The sequence below is a fragment of the Bos indicus x Bos taurus genome, chromosome 28 (assembly GCF_003369695.1).
Source record: "Bos indicus x Bos taurus breed Angus x Brahman F1 hybrid chromosome 28, Bos_hybrid_MaternalHap_v2.0, whole genome shotgun sequence".
Taxonomy (NCBI): Eukaryota; Metazoa; Chordata; class Mammalia; order Artiodactyla; family Bovidae; genus Bos; species Bos indicus x Bos taurus.
The window spans coordinates 4,870,039-4,891,324 of NC_040103.1; the positions used below are offsets into that span (position 1 = coordinate 4,870,039).

The window sequence follows — 21,286 nt, forward strand, 5'->3', positions numbered from 1 at the left end:
GGATTCTCCAGGCAAGAATACTGGAGTGAGTTGCCATTTTCTTCTCCAGGGGATATTCCCCCGACTCAGTGTGCAGATACTTGAAGACAAATAATTGACTTGTTCTGACCTAAAGACATCTAAACATTTCAGATGCTTTCCTTACCACCAACAACATCTGGATGCCTTTAAAAGAAATACCCACTTACTCAGGGTGTAACCATATAGTCTGAATATTTGGATGAATACATGTATCTTATGGAGTAGTAACGATGTACCATTAGTGTCACCATGTGCCTCTCTGCTTGTTGGCATTACATAATGACTGCAGAACTCAGCATTTATGTGAAAACCTGAATACTTACAAAATCTATTTCAAATAGATTGTGAAAGATATCCTTTGTGGTATTGGACAGGAGTTTGAGGTAAATATTCTTTATGTGGACAATAGAAAAAGGAAAACCATATAGCATTTCTGGAATGTATTTGCCAAGCTTGTGTTTTGGAAAACAGCCCAAAGGAACATATTTAAGGCTGTGACTTTAATACTGAACTAAGGAAATGCTTTAATGTATCAGCTAAGCTCATGGATGGTGATAATCACATCTGGTTTACCTCAAGCTATAGTAGAGGGAATGAAACTTAAGAACAGAACACATATCATGAGACTCAAGATCCATTTTTGGTTTGCAAGGATGCATGTGTGCAGTGCAGGATTTTTAATTGATTTTTGAAACATAAGTACTAAATGCAGGTTGCTCTGTCGCCCGTCCTTTCTTTGTGATGTAGCCTGTGACTTTCACTGCAGGAATTAGATATTTTTATGGATAGGCCCCTATTGCTGTTGCCTTATTACATGGCCAAGGAAAGTAGGGATCTGAGTAGGCTGGTAGGGCAGAGAGGGGGCTGTCCAAGTCAGAGACCTTCCCTGTTAGCACAGATCCTGGCCACTAACTGTGGGAAATATTGATGGCTAATTTTTTCTTTTTTTTTTTAAATTGAAGTATAGTTGATTTAAAATGTTTCAGTTAATAGGTAACACTATGATGGACGTGAGTCTGAGTGAACTGCGGGTGTTGGTGATGGATAGGGAGGCCTGGCGTGCTGCGATTCATGGGGTCACAAAGAGTCAGACACGACTGAGTGACTGAACTGAACTGTGTGTAAAACAGATGGCTAGTGGGAAGATGCTGAATAGCACGGGGAGCTCAGCTCAGTGCTCTGTGATGACCTAAAGGGGTGGGATAGGTGTGCGTGGGAAGGAGGCTCAAGAGGGAGGGGATATACGTATATATATGTATAATTCATGTTTTTATACAGCAGAAACTAACACAACATTGTAAAACAATGATATGCCAATTTTAAAGAGCGATTCCATTATATACATATGTTTTTTCAGATTCTTTTCCATTATAAATTATTACAAGATATTGAATATGGTTCCCTGTGTTATACATTAGGTCCTTATTGTCCATCTTATATATAGTAGTGTATATATGTTAATCCCAAAGTGAAAGTGAAAGTTGCTCAGTTGTGTCTGACTGTTTGTGACCCCGTGGTCTATACAGTCCATGGAATTCTCCAGGCCAGAATACTGGAGTGGGTAGCCTTTCCCTTCTCCAGGGGATCTTCCCAACCCAGGGATTGAACCCAGGTCTCCTGCATTGCAGGCGGATTCTTTACCAGCTGAGCTGCAAGGGAAGCCCTGTTAATCCCAAACTCCTCATTTATTCCTCCTTTCCCTTTCCCTTTTTGTAACCATAAGTCTGTTCTCTATGTCTGTGAGTCTGTTTTGTACATAAGTTCATTTGCATCTGTTTTTAGGTTCCAGATATAAGTGATATCATAAGGTATTTGTCTTTGGCTTACTTCACTTGGTATGATAATCTCTAGGTCCATCCATGTTTCTGCAAATGGCATTACATCATTCTTTTTCGTGGCTGAGTAGTACTCCGTTACACATGTAATGGAATATATCTGTGTGCCTCACGTCTTCTTTGTCCACTCATTCATACTGATGAGTTCCTTAAGCACATCGCCCAGCACAATGCGTTTCTCACATGGGATACAGTCCTGAAGGGTACTTGTTGATTTTCTCAGCTTAATTTGTAAATCACAGCAAGGCTTCTTACCTCAGTTATCAGGTTTCTCTTGTCCTGTTGCTTATTATCATTTCAGACATCATACTGCCTTGCCCTTTAGAACTACTTTTGTCAGCATTTTAAAACATCAGCTATTTCAATGTTCTTTATCCAGTGACTTAACCCAAGGTGGAGCCGGTCTGCTCAAATCTGCAGCAGGTCACCGCTGATGAATAACATTTCTGAAAGCGTATGCTCTGTTAGGTGTGGCAGTCTTTCATAAGTAAAGTTGGCAGCTACAGCAGTACTTAACCTAACTAGCAATGTAACCTAAACAGTTTCTATTCCAAATACATTTTATTCAGGAAATAATGTGTGTGTGTGTGTGTGTGTGTGTGTGTGTATGATACATATGATTCTCTCATCACTCTAGATGTAGCCAGATGAGATGTTACCAGATACTTGTTCTTATCAAAGCAATTATTGTTATAATATAATATAATCCTTACCCTTTTTTTTTAGTACTTTTTATGAGGACCATTTTGAAAGTCTTTATTGAATTTGTTACATTGTTTCTGTTTTATGTTTTGGTTTTTGGCTAGGAGGCATGTGGGATCTTAGCTTCCCAAAAAGGGATCGAACCTGTACCCACTGCATTGGAACGCAAAGTCTTAACCACTAGACTGCCAGGGAAGTCCCCCCTTCCCTTTCAATATGAGCTCTAGTTTTAAAACTTTAAATGTTTGTATCTTCCAAATTTCATAGGCAAGGGCATAGTCTTCTTTATGGGAAAATCACTAAGTAATAAAGTCCTTGGAGAGCCTGACCACGGAGCCTGCGAGTGTGGTTTTCAGCAGTGTGTGGGGTGCAGGCATCTGCTCAGGCTAGCAACTGAATGTATTTTTGGATCCAAGTATAAACCTTTCTAGATAAATGTTTTTAGAAAGTCATTTTAATGAGAAAATCCTGCCCAACAAAGGAAATCCTTTTTTCTGTTTTAAATCATGCTTCCCCAGTTTAGTGAGTAGGACAGAAATTTGACATCAGCCCTAATTCAACACAGCTGGAAATTTCTGCCCGAACACTCAAGTCTACGGGTTTTGATCATGAGGTGAGTTACGCAAATTCTCTTTGAAATATTGCCTGACCAAGTTAGGGCTACCGAATCAGACATGTGTGGAAGGACAGGAGGGAAGATTTAGGGCTCTTCTTGAGGCTGATAAAAGGCAAGTGTGTGTGGAAGAGCGGGGACAGACACACAAGACCCGCTAGTTGCCCTAGAGGCAGGAGATCATCCCAGGCAAGCTGCTCTTGGCTGCATCCAGGGAAGGACCGAGTCTAGGGACATCTCACAGGTCTCTGCCTGGCTCTTCACACTTGGTGAGAGGCGGCCTTGGCCAAGGCAGGCTGAGAAACCGCATTGCTTCCTCAAGACCTGGCAAAAAAGAAGTCTCCATTCGTTGCTTCAACAAATGTGTCCTGAGCATGTTTTGAGAACTAGGCAAGTTGCACTGGAACTCCAGGGATGGAAGGACCCCATTCTAACCCCGTCTAGTTGGAGAGATAGGCAGGTGCATACATGTGAGAGAAGTTCTGTCCATGGTATGGGAGGAACACCCCAGCCTGGAGTTGCGGTAGTAAGAGATTCAGGGATTCAGGAGCATGTCTGGAGGAAGTGAGGTTTGCAGGGTTTCTCAGAGGAGAGGGGGCGTCAGCCAGGCAGAGAAGGGAAAAGCTCACTAAGAGGCTCTATTCCTGCTATAGCTTTTTTTCATTCTGGCCTGTGGTGAAAATAGTTACTCCTAGGGCTAAATGATGGAATAAATGTGTAGAAAGAAAAAAATAATAATTTGAATGGCTGAAAAGACTGCCTGATGGGACAAATTACTAGAGTTTTCAAAGCCACTTTGAAATGCCAAACAACCTGTACTTTGTCTGTTCAGAATTGCAAATACCACAGAACTCCATTTCAGTCAGGAATACCAATGATTTTGTTGTGGGGGATATTTTAATTTTCAAGTATCAGTCATGTAGTCATGTAACATTTTTGGGGCCACATTTAATTTAATAACTAAATGGGAGCAAATGTTACCAATTTCGCGCTGAGAGGAGCCCAGTGCATGAAGAACTACTGAATATGGTTCAGAGAATGTCCATTGGGAATCTAGCAAGTAGATGGGAAAGATGGGCAGTTAAGGCTCTCAAATTCCAGAGGGGTAGTGGTAAAGCATGCAGGTTCCATCCCTAGCTCAGGAAGTCCCTTGGAGTAGGAAATGGAAACCCACTCCAGTATTCATGCCTGGAAAATTCTATGGACAGAGGAGCCTGGCCAGCGACAGTCCATGGGGTCGCAAAGAATCGAACATGACTGAGCAACTGAACACACAGATACATGTTCTTATTCAGAAAGGAAAACAGGCCATCCTTCCCATGTGACTCACCCGCTGTCCTCTGCCTCCAGCCTTGGGTTTCATGGACTTGGAGACCAAAGGTCCCTCACTCACCACTGCATCCTGGATTGTCCTGGTTATCATCACCAACAGCTAGGTGACGTGTATGCAAGTCATGGAGGAGGTACCTCTTTGGATGAGGCTGAGCCCTCTGGGAAACAGGACAGACTTTGCTGAGTTTTGAGGGAGGAAGGAAGAGAAGAGACAGCTTCTGATGTTGTTTTCTTCTCTGATTCTTTCTGTCATCACTTGTAGCCCCCTCAGTCCTGCCATGGGTCAGCCCTGCACAAATCCCTTTCTGTGTCCTTCATTCCCCCTCCTTGCATCATGGTTAAGTCCAGATCCAGAGGAAAGAGCTGGCTAGATGTGGGAAGACCTCTGTCTTGAACCCCAACCCACCACTTTCTCTCTGTGTGACATTCGGCAAGTCACAAGACTCTTAGAGATGCTTCTGGTGTGTGTATAAGGAGGAACTGAATTAGATGAGACCTAAGTTCCTAGGCCCACCAGCTCCAATTCTCTCTGCTTAGGCATGAAGGTGCTTGGGGAAGCATCTGTGACATTCTCAGCAGCCCTGACTGAGGTGGCCCTTTGTACACGCTTGCGTGTGATGTCCTGGGAAACAGGCGAGAGTGAAAATGAAGGACTCCACTTTCTTGCAGTTACATCCCAAGCTGGGGCCTCAGGAGCGGTGCACTGCTTTAAGAGTGCTCTTATTTTGGCTGAAAGAGAAATGCCAGCATTGCCAAAGATCTGTTGAAAGACAACTGCTTTGAACAGAAGTTCCCTTTCTGTTAAAACTAACAAGCAAACAAAAGCCCTTCTATGGCTCCTATTTACTTTACCTTTTTATTTGATTTTTTTTATCGGATGATAATCGCTGTATAATATTGTGTTGGTTTCTGCCATACATGAACGTGAATCAGCCACAGTAAGGAAGTCAAGAGACAGCTTCTGGTGCTCTTTGCTTCTCTGATTTCTTTCTGTCATCATTTTGTCGTCCCCTCAGTCCTGCCCTAGGTCAACCCTACACAAATCCCTTTTGGTGTCCCTCCGTATTCCATCACAGGTTAGGCAAATGATATGGATAAAATTAGAGACTAGGGTAAAGTTGACAATGAAGCCCCCTACTCTCCTGACAGGGGACCTCTGCATCAGATCAGATCAGTCGCTCAGTCGTGTCTGACTCTTTGTGACCCCATGAATCACAGCACGCCAGGCCTCCCTGTCCATCACCAACTCCCGGGGTTCACTGAGACTCATGTCCATTGAGTCAGTGACACCATCCAGCCATCTCATCCTCTGTCGTTCCCTTCTCCTCCTGCCCCCAATCCCTCCCAGCATCAGGGTCTTTTCCAATGAGTCAACTCTTCGCATGAGTGGCCAAAGTACTCAAGTTTCAACTTTAGCATCATTCTTTCCAAAGAAATCCCAGGGCTGATCTCCTTCAGAATGGACTGGTTGGATCTCCTTGCAGTCCAAGGGACTCTCAAGAGTCTTCTCCAACACCACAGTTCAAAAGCATCAATTCTTCAGCACTCAGCCTTCTTCACAGTCCAACTCTCACATCCATACATGACCACAGGAAAAACCAGAGCCTTGACTAGACGAACCTTTGTTGGCAAAGTAATGTCTCTGCTTTTGAATATGCTATCTAGGTTGGTCATAACTTTCCTTCCAAGGAGTGAGCCTAAAAACCAATGACTTAAAAAAGACATACTTGAGAAAAGTGTTCTCAAAGCAAGAGGGATATAATGGTAACAGGCCTGATGCCTCCCGCCAACACCCTGCCACCCTGGGCCAATGGAGCACATGCACACGTATGTTCCTAGGAGGATATAATCCTTGGGGATTTACATAGGATGGCGATTTTGTTCTTCATCCTAGGCAGTGTGTCCCCAAGGGGGCTGTGAGATCTAGAGACGAATCCATTCATCTAGTACACTTCTGCCTCTCATGAGGAAACATCTTGCTGTACCATATCCACTAAACAGTCATTTGCCCCAAAGCTAGAGGGAAGCAAGCTCCCACTGGTTACATCCTGAGCAAATATGTTATTCAGACTATGCACCTGCATATTTGACCAGAATTCGGGGATCTGGGGACTAGTGACCAACAGCAGTGACCACTCATTGCAATCTTTTTCTTACGCTCATGGCTCCAGTTCCCAGCACAGCTGGGCACTCCCTACCCTGAGACAAGTCTGGGTGTTAGCACTTTAGTGCACTTCTGGTCTAGGGACCGGAAGGGGATACCTCCTGCTAATGTTGTGCAGGGGTCCTGTCCATTCAGGCAGGCTCCCATGTGGTGTATACCCATGGATCCTACTGTTTTAGCTACTATGATTCTTGACACATCACGCTCAGCTTAGTGATTAAAAAATTTTTTTTCATATACGCATGGACCTGTGAGGAGGACTGTCTTTGCCCCACATGGTCTGAGTGTTTAATGAATCACTTGAAGGCGGGTCCTCAAATTGTCTGAAGGCTCAGTCCCGCTCATACCTGGCTATTGACTGGGCCTTTCGCTGGGGCATTCAGCCAGACACCTACACCTGGCCAAACCAAGTGACTTGGGCTTCCTCATGACATGGACCCTGGGTTCCAGGGCAAGTGATCTGAGAAGACATACCACCTATTATGATGTTGATCTGGAAGTCAGGCGTGTCAGCTCCAGAGGATCCTTAAAGGACCAGCCAGGTTCAAGGGGGAGAAGTATTAATAATAATTTGTCTCCTGGCAGCACAGGGAAGGTTCTGGAACGCCATACTGCTGTGGCCACACACACATTCCGCCCTGCCTGGGCACAGCATGGGAACAGCAAGGAGGTTCTACCCGGCCCCTCCAGGGTGTGCTCCACAGGCAGAGCTTCCACAGCTTTGTCCATCTGGTGCTCATGACTCTGGTTCCGTCTGGCCCTCTGTGGACAGACGGAATTTCTTTGAATGATGGAGAATTTTTTTATCAGATTGATAAAATGTGTAAATCTTTCCTCTCGTTAGCTGTCACTTCTCAATTTAGGTCTTAAGCTAATTCCATCCCCATGGATCCATATGAGAGCATTATGGTAAAGCCATAAGCCATTCAAATAACACCCAGGTCACACGCAGTGTCCTTTCAGTACAGGATCAGAATCTGTCCACAGTGATCTGTGCAGGAGTGTGGTGGAGATTCTGTAACTTGAAGAGGCGGTCCCACGAGAGCATGCCAGTCAGCTCTTCTGTTGCTGATCAGAGAACCTTGATCTCACTGAGTTTGTTTCCCTGTGCCTCTTTGTGCCTTTTCATCTGTTTTTTCAATTATTGAAGTATGGTTGATTTACAAGGTGTGTTAGTTTCAGGTGTGTAGCAAAATGATTCAGTTATTACATTTTCCATTGTAGGTCATTGAAAGTGAAAGTGAAGTCGCTCAATCGTGTCCGACTCTTTGCGACCCCATGGACTGCAGCCTACCAGGCTCTTCCATCCATGGAATTTTCCAGGCAAGAGTACTGGAGTGGGTTGCCATTTCCTTTTCCAGGGGATCTTCCTAATCCAGGGATCAAACCCGGGTCTCCTGCACTGCAGGCAGACGCTTTACCATCTGAGCCACCAGGAATTATAGGTCATTAGATATTAAAAATAGTTCTCTGTACTATACAGTTGGTCCTTGTCAGTTATCTATTTTATCTGGAGTGGTTTGTATCTGTTAATTGCATACTCCTGATTTATCCCCTGCCCTTCCCCTTTAGTAACCGTATGTCTTGTTTTCTATTTCTTGTGTTTTTTAAGCTTTAAAAAAATTTTTTTAAAAAATATTCAGTTGTATGTCTTCCATACTTTTTCATTATGGCCTGAATTAATGTTCTTAGTGACTTTTTTCTTTATTATATTTCAGAGATGTGGAAAATACAACAAAACGTTGAGAAGAAAATAAAAATGTACTGTAATGCTGGCTCTCCAAATAATTGTTAATATTTTAGAGCTTTGCCTACTTATTTCCTCATTATTAAATATTCTTCTATTAAAATGATTTTAATGGCTAAGTACAAATTGAATATACCAGGACTTATTTTAAGCACTCTCTTTATTGTTGGACACATGTTATTTCCTCTTTCTTATACTCTTAATGCAATTACTTTTGCATTACTAAAATAACAATAACTTTTTATTTAACATATGATAGAGATTTTCAATATTTATTAAAATGCTTAATAAAAATTATTTAAATTTAAATATATAAATTCCAATAAAGGGACTATTGAATCCTAGACTATAAATAATTTAAAGTTTTGCTGTTGTTGTTGTTTAGTCGCTAAGTTGTGTCTGACTCTGTTGCAACCCCATGGACTGTAGCCTGCCAGCCTCCTCTGTCCATGGAATTTTCCAGACAAGAATACTGGAGTGGGTTATCATTTTCTTCTCCAGGGGGTCTTCCTGACCTGGAGATCGAGCCTGCCTCTCCTGCATCGGCAGGCAGGTTCTTTACCACTAGCATTATCAGGAAAGCCCAAAGTTTTTCTATATGGTCTTAAATCACTTTTCCAAATTCACACAATCACTATCAATCTGCACATAATTTTGAAATAAAAACAGGCAGGAATTATGTATTTGGGGGAATATGTAAAGCCATATTTTAAATGGACTCAATTTAGCTTTGATTTCTATTTGTTTTAGCCCCAAGATGAAAATTGAATCATTTGATTCCATCAAAGAGTGTTTTCAATTCCTCAGCTTCATGTTCTGATTCTATGCTTTTGTGTCTCTTTAAAGTGTAATCTCTGTCGTATATATTTTCCCACTAACACTGTATTTTTCTCCTTCATGTATGCCTTGTGGTTTCGCTGCTGTCAATCATTTTGCTCCAGATGTTCCTTTTCTTGGTGTCTCATTTAGTTCATGCATGACTATGCCATTACTCATTGCCTGTTGTCTTAACTTCCATGTAATTTGTCTACTCTGTAATTCTACATCTTTGAATGATAATGTTACTACTTTTAGAGCAGGAAAATATATATGTATATGTGATTTCTACATATTTACTGTTTTCTCCTCACCACTACTATGGTCAGTTATGAACAAACTTTCACACATGCTTCACATGCTTTCTTGTATAATCGTGTCCATTTGTCTGCAAAATTGTATGTTGTCACTAAGTTTTTTGTACATATATTAACTTATAATATATTAGATGTCTTCAGTGTTTATGGTAGTTATGGGTACTTCGTCTGCGCTGTTTTCTTCTAATGTAGTTGACCATTTGGGATATAAACTTTAGGGAATGATGGAGTTGATATAGTGAATGTTAAATTACATATCTTGATTAAATAGTTATTTTTGGACTCCAATTATAGTATTATACAACTTGTGAACTCTAAGGACTTTTTAAATATTGCCACACCTGGGCATTTTGTTGTTTCTTTTCTAGCCATTAATTATAGCTTTTTTAGTAACTCTGCAATTTAATCTGAATGTATATCTCAATTCTTTTCCCTATGCTAAATTATTTTTGTATACCTTCTAGGGCTTTCATCATTAGTTGGAAAAATATTAGTTTTACTTTTGGTTACTTTTAAATTCTGAGCTCACTTTTTGCTGCTTATTTATTTACTTATTATATTTTTATTGAGATATAATTGACATATAACACTGTGTAAGTTGAGATGTACATTGTTTTTATATGATGCAGGTTATTACAAGATATTGAATATAGTTCCCTGTGCTACACAGTAGGTCCTGGTTTATCCATTTTAATGTATAGTAGTATATACACGTTAATCCCAACCTCCTAATTTATCCCTCCTCCCCCTTTCCCCTTTGGTAACCATAAGTCTTTTTTCTATGTCTGTGAGTCTGATTCTGTTTTATGATAAGTTCATTTGTATCATTTTCTTAGACTCCACATATAAACAATATCATATGACATTTGTCTTTCTCTGTCTGACTTACTTAGTATAGTAGAGATTCTAGGTCCTGGCATACTGCAAATGGCATTATTTTGTTCTTTTTATGGCTGAGTAATATTCCATTGTGTATATATGTACCACATCTTCTTTATCCATTCATCTGTGGGTGGACATTTAGGTTGCTTCCATGTCTTGGATATTGTGAATAGTGCTACTATGAACACTGGGGTGCGTGCATCCTTTTGAATTATAGTTTTTTTGGATATACATCCAGGGGTATGATTGCTGGTTCATACAGTAGCTCTGTTTTTCATTTTTAAAGTAACCTTCATATTATTCTCCACATGGTGATTTTGTACAGAAAAGTGACATAAAGAGGGCTCTTTTCTGGTTCATGTGGTGGATACAAGTGTGAAGGGGAAACGTTTCAGAAGGCGGGAGGTCCCAGACTTGGCTATTCATTCATGGAAACAATGAATGCCATGTGCCTACCATGTGTCTGACATTGTGCCAGGAGCTCTGAACCTAGTAGTGAACAAGCCGCCATCGTCCGAGCTCTTATGGGGCTTGACGTGGATTGTCCCTTCTTTTATGGAACTTATGCCCTGGTGTGAGAGAGGGAAAATGAGTATTTGCACTGGTGCTGATAGCAGCTACATATAACATACATATAATACAGGTCTCCTGGCATTTAAAGTCTCCTTTGGAACACTCTTGCACTGTTGGTGGGAATATAAATTGATACATCCACTATGGAAGAAGGTATGGAGATGCCTTTAAAAACTAGGAATAAAACCACCATATGACCCAGCAATCCCACTCATAGGGATATACCCTGAGGAAATCAAAACTGAAAAAGACACATGTATCCCATTGTTCATTGCAGCGCTATTTACAATAGCTGGAACATGGAAGCAACCTAGATGTCCATCTACAGGTGAATGGATAAAGAAGTTGTGGTACATATACACAATGGAATATTACTCAGCCATAAAAAGGAATGCATTTGAATCAGTTCTAATGAGGTAGATGAACCTAGAACCTATTATACAGAGTGAAGCAATTCAGAAAGAGAAAGATAAATATCGTATACTCATGCATATATACAGAATCTAGAAAAATGGTACTGAAGAATTTATTTGCAGGGTAGCAATGGAGAAACAGACATAGAGAATAGATTTATGGACATGGGGAGAGGAAAAGAGAGGGTGAGATGTATGGAGAGAGTAACATGGAAAGTTCAGTTCAGTTCAGTTCAGTCGCTCAGTCATGTCCTACTCTTTGTGACCCCGTGAACCGCAGCACGCCAGGCCTCACTGTCCATCACCAACTCCCAGAGTCCACCCAAACCCATGTCCATTGAGTCGGTGATGCCATCCAACCATCTCATCCTCTGTCATCCCTTTCTCCTCCTGCCCTCAATCTTTCCCAGCATCAGGGTCTTTTCAAATGAGTCAGCTCTTTGCATCAGGTGGCCAGAGTATTAGAGTTTCAGTTTCAGCATCAGTCCTTCCAATGAATATTCAGGACTGATTTTCTTTAGGATAGACTGGTTGTATCTCCTTGCAGTCCAAGGGACTCTCAAGAGTCTTCTCCAACACCACAGTTCAAAGGCATCAATTCTTCAGCGCTCAGCTTTCTTTATAGTCCAACTCTCACATCAATATATGACCACTGGAAAACCTTACATTACCATATAGATAGCCAACAGGAATTCGCTGTATGGCTCAGGAAACCCAAACAGGGGCTGGGGTGGGATGCGGAGGGTGATGAGAGGGAGGTTCAGGAAGGAGGGGGCATGGGTGTACCTATGGCTGATTCATGTTGAAGTTTGACAGAAAACAACAAAATTCTGTAAAAACAATTATCCTTCAATTAAAAAACAAATAAAAGTTTTAAAAAATCATAAAAAATCTCCTAAATATTCTAGCTTTCAGGGACTGTGACCAGTGTACAGATACGTGTTCAGTGCCCTATTGGAGCCCTGTGCCCCTAAAGGAACATCTCTCTGTTATTATAGGTCAGCCTCTCTTTGGTTAGAATTCCTAGTCCAGTGTGAGTTTGCCTATGAATGCAGTTCAAAGACCCAGGCTTCCCCTTTGATAAATCCACTTTAGGAGTTGATATACTGGATATAAGTCTTAGAAATGACTGGATGCAGGAGATAAACTGTGGAGTCATGTAGATACAGCTTATCATTCAGTAATAACCTGAAATTGCCATTCTCAAGAATGGCCTCCAGGGAAGACAAAGTTTCTGGCATGATTCCAATGGGATGCAGAGGGTAGCAGAGCTGTGTTGGGGAGTCTTCCCTTTGCAGACCATTGGATAAATCACAGATGTGTTCATAGCCCTGAAAATATCTGTAGTTTACTAATGATATATTTTTCTTTTTCCCTGGCCAGGAATCTTACATCTTTTCAGCAGAACTTGGAGAAAAATGTGAAACCATAGGCAAGAAGCTATTGTACTTAGAAGATCAACTGCACGTGGCAATCCACAGTCATGATGAAGATCTCATTCATATCCTTTTAATCCTGCAGATGGAGCACCTGTTAGGTTACTTTGTAAAAGAAAGTCTTAAAAAATTGCACCGTTTTCCTATGCCTCAGCAGATGGAAACAAATAGATACTCCTGGTATTTAGAGTTCAACACACCTCTGATCTCTGAGATTATTCAGTATGCGATGTTTTCTCTCTAGGTTTTGGTAAGTTGGCATTTTTGATTACTAAACCTGACTGCTAATAATTACCAAAGAAATTCAGACATGCACAAAATGAGGCCAAATAAAAATGCAGTTTGGGGCTGTGCAGCTGGGTTTGTGGGGCTCACACGGTTGTGAGTCTGACTGCATCGGTTTTCTAGGGGCTTTCTGAGTACCGAGAAACCCAAATCCATCTTCAGCTTCCTCTTCCATGCGATTCTGCTTTATAAGGGGCAGGAGAGTATCACACTAGTGGGACTTCATATCATTCCCTTCCAATTTTTTCTCATACAAGATTCAGTGCATTTCCTGTCATATGTGCAAATCCCTTTATCAAAACTAGTTGCCAGTGACCAAGATAGCACAAGAAACTGCGGGCTTAGGTGTCTGTCCATGTGAAGCACTGAATCGCGTATTAATCAGTGTGTGGTTTGTCCCTGGTTAGCTCTTCTGAGGGCAGAGGAGTGCATGCAAGATGGATGAAGGCATATACAGCTCCGTCCTGTATTTTTTTTTAGGTATTTAATCATAAGTTGAAACTTCTCTAGATGAAAGTACTTCTTTGTTCATTTATCCTTTCTGTTCAGTAGTATGACTTTTATTAGATGTATTTGTGAGAAATGTAGCTATTTTGAACTTTGTTTCTCATTGCTGTCTTTTCAGAATTCTAGTTCTTATCAGACTTTATCTGGAATACGTGTGTATGTTTAAAGAGATTTGAATGGTCAAGCATTAACCATAATCACAAGTATTCAGATCCACAGTCTAATGATGGATTCAGTGTTGTGTTTCCTTTCTCCTTATAACCTGAAATCTTTCACCTTGCTTATTAAATTTAGCAGGAAAAAAATTTTTCAACTTAATCAGTGATTATTTCCAATTGCTCAAGGTACATTTTTAAAAGCAGACATTCTGTTTTTTGTAAGTCCCTGCCCCTAATAAACTGTTATTTAAGCTCTTATTAAAAAGCTGGCCAAAGAAGCAGTAGCAGTATATTTGCCTTTTACTTTTGTTTATTTCATGTTCATGGATCCCACAGATTTGACAGTTGTTAGGGGAGTGTGGCCTCCAGCAGATGGACAAGTGACAGTCTGCGCCGGGGCATCTGGGAGCAGGGTCCTGCCGAGGGCCAGTGCACACTGAGCGGCTCCTGGCCAGCAGGTGGGCTTGTTCGTCAGTGGGAAAACCCCTCAGCTTCTGGTGGGCTCAGGTAACAGTTCTGACAGCTGCATTTGAGGTCTGTGTTAGCCTCTCATTTAGAAATTTTCAAAAACGTTAGTTTGACTCTAGGGAATTGGGTTTTCTCTTTAATAGACTTGGGTAGTGGGAAGGAGGCTGAGAGGGCACAGAGATGTGTATAAATGGGATGCTTTTAGAGTTCCCAACCCAGATTCAGGAGCAATGGGATCATGGACGGTGGATAATGCCTCTATCAGTTCAGTTCAGTTCAGTTCAGTCTCTCAGTCGTGTCCGACTCTTTGCGACCCCATGAACTGCAGCACACCAGGCCTCCCTGTCCATCACAAACTCCCGGAGTTCACTCAGACTCATGTCCATCGAGTCAGTGATGCCATCCAGCCATCTCATCCTCTGTCGTCCCCTTCTCCTCCTGCCCCCAATCCCTCCCAGCATCAGGGTCTTTTGCAATGAGTCAACTCTTCGCTTGAGGTGGCCAAAGTACTGGAGTTTCAGCTTTAACATCAGTCCTTCCAATGGACACCCAGGACTGATCTCCTTTAGGATGGACTGGTTGGATCTCCTTGCAGTCCAAGGGACTCTCAAGAGTCTTCTCCAACACCACAATTCAAAAGCATCAATTCTTCAGCACTCAGCTTTCTTCACAGTCCAACTCTCACATCCATCCATGACCACTGGAAAAACCATAGCCTTGACTAGACGAACATGTGTTGGCAAAGTAATGTCTCTGCTTTTTAATATGCTGTCTAGGTTGGTCATAACTTTCCTTCCAAAGAGTAAGCTTCTTTTAATTTCATGGCTGCATTCACCATCTGCAGTGATTTTGGAGCCCACAAAAATAAAGTCAGCCACTGTTTCCACTATTTCCCCGTCTATCTGTCATGAAGTGATGGGACCAGGTGCCATGATCTTTGTTTTCTGAATGTTGAGCTTTAAGCCAACTTTTTCACTCTGCTCTTTCACTTTCATCAAGAGGCTTTTTAGTTCCTCTTCACTTTCTGCCATAAGGGTAGTGTCATCTGCATATCTGAGGTTATTGATATTTCTCCCAGCAATCTTGATTCCAGCTTGTGCTTCTTCCAGCCCAGCGTTTCTCATGATGTACTCTGCATAGAAGTTAAATAAGCAGGGTGACAATATACAGCCTTGACATACTCCTTTTCCTATTTGGAACCGGTCTGTTGTTCCATGTCCAGTTCTAACTGTTGCCTCCTGACCTGCATATAGGTTTCTATAGGTTTAGAGATGCCTCTATAAGCATCTCTAAAGTCAGATAACAACATGTGCCTGTAAGTTTCCCAGGTGCCACAAGTAAGCACCTGCCTGCCAGTGCAGGAGATGTAAGAGATGTGGATTTGATCCGTGAGTCAGGAAGATCCTCTGGATGGGAGGGCATGATAACCTACTCCAGTATTCTTTCCCTGGAGAATCCCATGGACAGAGGAGCCTGGCAGCTTCAGTCCATAGGGTCATAAAGAGTCGGACACAACGGAAGTGACTGAGCATGCACCCACTAAGGTTTTTACTTGAGTTAAATGGGTTAAGATTCAGAAAATGTGTTGAACATAGTTCTTATACATGGTTAAGTGCTTGGTTTTAGGAAGAAAAACATTTTCAGTGTCAGTGTCACAAGATCAAACCACATCCCATTTTTATATGAGGTTTCAAGATAGATTTTTTCAATCATTTTGTAATAAATCCTTGAGAGAACTGATTGGTAACCCTACAATGACTTATATGAAAAGTCATTTCACTCTGATAAAATTTCTATAGACAAATAGGGATTATTATTTCTACTTGATAGTTGAGAAGACTGAGGCTTAGAAATTGCATGACTGTCCAAGATCATTTCTGATGAACGGCAAAGCATCCAGCCACCTGCCCATGGTCCTTCATGGGCAATCAGGAGGCAGCCATGCCTGTACATAGCTGGACAGGCTTGTTCTGTGGAACACACAATTACTATCAAAATGTTAAGCTTTAATAAGAGGTGTTAAGTGAAGATATGTTTATTGAGAATTTTGATGGTCCTTGCTGAAATAAGTGGAAACGTAGAGGGAACAGGTCAAACCAGGATTGGGAAGCACTGGTTTTGGTACTGAAGTCACCCTCCACCAATAACATTTACACCACAATATGGATTTCAATGCAGACTTTCCTCTGCAACTCTGGCTTTGTTCTGTGTCACTGATTGAGAGTAAATACAAAGAAGGTATCTTTGAATTCAAACAGAGTGGTGCTTAGTGGATCTCGGTGCCTTGAGATAGAAAGGCACATTTACAAGGCACTGCTGAAGCTTCTTACACAAACTGAAGCCCTTGTTTCAAATGAGAGCTTATCTCGATTCAAAGAGGCTGCTGAAATCCTCCAGCCAAACTCCAACTGGTTTGTGTTTCCATTCTTCATCAAAGAGACAAAGCTGAGTGCAGTTGAAAGAAACAGCTTGCCGTCAACAACAGGAAAGAATTTCCCAGCGAGTGTAGTACTTTTGTTTGATTCCATTAAGGACTCTGCCAGAGCCTCCTGTGTGTAGGCTGCAGAGTGAAAACATGATTAATTCGAGGCCACATCAATGTCCATGTCCAGAAGATTCAAGCCTTGAACACTGCAGATGCGGGAGGCACGGAACTTTGCATAAGCCATGAGTGTGAGAAAGCCCTGGGGCTGTAGCATCAGGGGAGGGTGGGCCAGTCACAAGCAGCGGGGCTGATCTTCCCAGCAGATCCTCTGGGCATCCTGATTTAACATCAAGGCTGTGGACAGCTGACTTGTAGTCTCTTGCTTTTATGAAGAAGACACTGGATTGACAGAGTGGAGGAAGGGAAGAAGACAGGCCGTGTCTCTTCATCCTCCTGACAGGCTCACTAAATCACACCGAGTAACAGCACCAACCCGTCAGGAAGCACACGGCAAGCATCTGAGAAGAGTCTGCAGCCTTAATTGGAAGAGCCGGCATCACAGAGGTGACTCACGCCTGGCATCTAAGGCGAGGACGGGAGGTGCGACTTCACTGCCACTCAAGCCGGGATTTCCAGGAGTGTTTGTCTGAGTCTGTAGTATAATTTCACAGTCACTTTGGATCCTAATTAGCAGTTGTGTTTTGAAAAAACATGTTAAGGGGATGGAATCATTCCTCCCCGTACATAGCGCTTTAACTGAAAACCACCTAAGTTAGGTGGATGTTTTAGCAGCGATTTTTCTCTTTCTCCTTCATCTTCTACAACACACTTTCAGGAGGAAAGAAGGACACCTAGGAGTGGGACACTGAGCATATTTCAGAGCCCCCAGGGTAGTTCTGCACGCCTCTGAATCCTAGATGAGACGGGACAGACTGATTCTATCTGTGGTTCTATTTGCATTCATGTCCAGGAAACCCTCCTGGATTTCTGTTCTTTCTCTTTACTTGGAATGCGTGGTGCCCAATCCATTAGTTTTGGTGGTGCTTGATGGCATGCAAACACTAAATACATCCAGATACATGCACAGATGCCACATGAGCTTAAGAGCCCTTGTTTGGTTCAGCTTTAAAACATGCAGCTGTAACTGACAAAGGAAATGGGAGTTTGGGGGGCTTGTTCTTGCCTCCTTGGAAATGCTTTCATCTTCTAGAACTGAAGAGCTGGAAGAGGGATTGTGACCATCATGGTGTCATAGATGAAAGAACCGAGACCCTAAGATGCTGCAGTTTGACCATTGTGTGCACTGGTCTGATGCGAATATGGGGGCCGGGGTTCTTCCCTCTGGCCCCCATGAAAAGGAGTGGAATGGGAAGAGGAGGACTGGGAGCCCAGGAGAGGTGTGGACACCTGGCTCCTACTGCAGGCTTAGCACAGGTGAACTTGGCCCTGGGTGGCACCAAAGGAAGTGGGCCTGTGCAAGCTTCACAACCTTTGAGGCTGCTACCTGTGGACGGGGCTTTCCTCTTTGCTCGTCAAGAACTGTGCCCCTCACTTTTGGCTTTGGGGATGAAGGAAAGTTCCCAGGACTGTGGCCACAGGGCCTGCAGAGGAATCACTGTTGATAAGGAAAAAATAATTTAGCAAATGAGTAACTTACTTCTTTTGGAAGCAAAGGAGATCAGATGAACTGAAGACCGTCGTTTGACCCAGCTAATAAAATGATCGCTTGGAATCACAATTGGCAGTAAAATTCTCAATTGTTTTTGATATATAAACAAAGACCCCTTTGAAAAAATCTGAGGATCTTTGGACATGGCTGCCCTAAAGGACAGTGTTGTCTTAGCACCAGAAGACTCATGTGAAACGTGCCTTTATTCATTGCAAACACACTCTGCACAATTTTACTATCAAGAAGTAATGTTCTTGGCACTTCCCTGCTGGTGCACTAGTTAAGAATCCGCCTTTCAATGGAGGGGACATGGATTCAATCCCTAGTCAAGGAGCAAAGATCTCACTTGCTTCCAGGCAGCCAAGCCCGTGTGGCAAAACTCCCAAGCTCATGTGCTACAGCGAAGACCCAGCACAGCCAAAATTTTAAAAAACATTTTTTAATTGTAAAAAAATGTTTTAAAGAAGTAATACTGCTGCCTAATACACCTGTAGTCTACAGCAAGGTGGTCTCGGGTTCCCAGGGGTTTTTAAAGATACTGGCATGCCAATCCTTGTACCATTGTTGTAATTAATGGGCTGATTTTCTTAGCTGCCACAGATCTTTGGTGGCGTATCTGTTACAGAGGATGAAATACCCACTTGGCTGAGAGGCTGCTAGAGCACAGGCATACTAAGAATCATTTAACTCCTTTTACACCTCTTCTTGCACTTAGATGTAATGAGCACCTCTGTCACATATACATAAATTCCAACACCGAAGTTTTACTCTGTTTCCTCAGAACTTTCACAAAACACATGGTCAAACGCCAATCGGCTTTAACTATGCACTTATTGGGGGAGCAGTCAGGAAAATCTGCATTTTATGAGTAAGATAATGAAAGCATCGGACGGTTTGCCAGCTTCCCAGAGCTGATGGGCACATCCTCAAATTTCCATCTTCTCATTCCTCCCTGTGTCCCTGGAGATTATTGTCTGAGTGTTATTTTAGTTGTATAACATAGTCTTTCTCTTTTGTGGCTTCTCTCTCACTTTCTTTTCAAAACCCTTTTTCAGTGTGTTCTCCCAGTGCTAGACATTTTATGACTAGACATTTTATGAGTTCTTTAAGAGGCAGTTGAGTTTGGTTCAGTTTCTCTCTCTAAAAACCTTGGTTGTCATTCAGCATATCACAAGAGTGGGGCCTGTAGTCCCAGACTGCCTATCAGAGGTAATGAAGTCTCAGGAGTTTGTCAAGATTCATAAACTGCTTAAGCTCTATGCTTACTCTTTATAAACGTAGCTTAACTTTGTGATTAATTGGCAGCTTGGTATTTGGTCTGGGACCACTTATGCTCTTGCTTGTGTAAAGTCATATGTGTTTTCACTAAAGATTAACAGAGCTGTTCAGAGAAATAGAAGAAAACGAAATCTTTTAAAAAAGGAAAAAGACAAGTATTGGATACTTTCTTCTCTTGGATCTCAACTCCACCCTTGTTCCCCCCCACCCTCAAGTTCAAGTGCAAAGAGTGAATCATCATAGTAGACGTATGTAAATTATGTAAATGATGAAGTCTGGTGAGGCTTCAAGAGCAAGAATAACTGCCAAAGCCTTGTCAGGGTGGCTCAGCGATTTTTGCTTAGGTGAGGTTCATTTGCATAATTCCCAGGATCCTTTGGAATTCCTTATTTAAAAAAGAAAAAAGAACGCTTCCTATAGTCATAACCTGAAGGTATCTGTATCTCTTGACACTGCATCAACATCGCATTTGGATAAAACAACATTGTAGTAGATGTAGGCAGTCTGAGTGGGAAGATTTCTGCAAGCTGCTTACCCTAAAGCTTTCTGTCTTCTCCATATCTGATCTAGTAATATTTAAGTGGTCTGACCTCGTGCAATGACTTAACAGTATTTAAGTGGTATCAACATGTTTCTGTGTTTCTTCTTAAGTTCCTGTTGGATGAAGTTAAATTAGTTTGCTTATTAAATTAAGAGAATCTAAGCCACCACTCATTCTGTATTTGTCTTAGAATTGTTCTGACTGCAGGCACACCAGGAAAAGCAGAGTTAGCTGTGGACAGACAGGAAGACAACTGTTGGTTAAATGTTCCTGAGCTTAAACACCTAGAAGAGAGCTCATCTCTTTAAAGGATGGCAGTCATATTATTTATTCCATAGGATTACTTGCCAAGTTCCCTGTGATTGCTTTATCTACAGGAGAAACAACTTTATAGGTTAGGAAACTAAGAGCCCAACAGTTTAAAGAAAAATATATCAACCAACTAGCCAACCTAGAGAATGCAAGCTCCCTGCCTTATGTCAAGTCTCTAGTGCCCCGAATGGCTGTTTTACAAGTACCCTAGAGCATAATAACACATGAGAGCAGTTTAGAACTAAAGGTGTTTTGAAGTCATTGTTTCAGGAGAAAACTGAGATTCAAAATGATTTACACAAGGTGACAAGGCTGGCCAATGGCCAACAGGCACTGTAACTCATGACTCAATGTGGACCTGTGGTGGTGCCCAGTCCTGGCTTTCTCCAGAAGACTCTGGTTTCCAGCCTTCTTTCCTTTCCACTGTCAGAGCACTTGGATGTGCCAGGGGCCCCCACCCCAGCAGGGGGCTTAGCAGGAGTACAGTCACTCTGACCATATTCCGTGGAGCATCCTAGCTCGCCATCTGTCTCAGTCTAAAAGCTGACTCTTCTTTTTCCTGTTGGAAACCTTCCTTGAGACAGTCAATGACCTCGGGCCTCGTAGGAACTGCAGTCACTCTTAAAAGAAGTGTAACATTTGTATTAATATTTAATTGGTCCAATTTGGAGGAACTTGAAACTGCAATTAGAGGGCAGTGCCCATCTGCTTTCAGCAGGCACGTGGCTCTTCCCAGATCCCTGGGAGGCTGTAGGGGCCGCCCGTCACCTTCACGTGTGTTCCTTAACAACA

At 42.2% G+C, this 21,286-nt stretch overlaps 1 protein-coding gene across 2 annotated transcripts in view; it reads left to right on the forward strand.

Moving 5' to 3' along the window:
* DISC1 (DISC1 scaffold protein) overlaps positions 1–21,286 on the forward strand; it is a 427,041-nt gene that overhangs the window by 400,021 nt on the left and 5,734 nt on the right. For both annotated transcript variants that reach the window (XR_003509171.1, XM_027530483.1), the window contains exon 12: positions 12,799–12,916. Coding sequence is in view for 1 of the 2 variants with exons in the window: in XM_027530483.1 (XP_027386284.1) it covers positions 12,799–12,916 (118 nt within the window). In the remaining variant the exon portion in view is untranslated. The remainder of the gene's footprint in view (positions 1–12,798; positions 12,917–21,286) is intronic.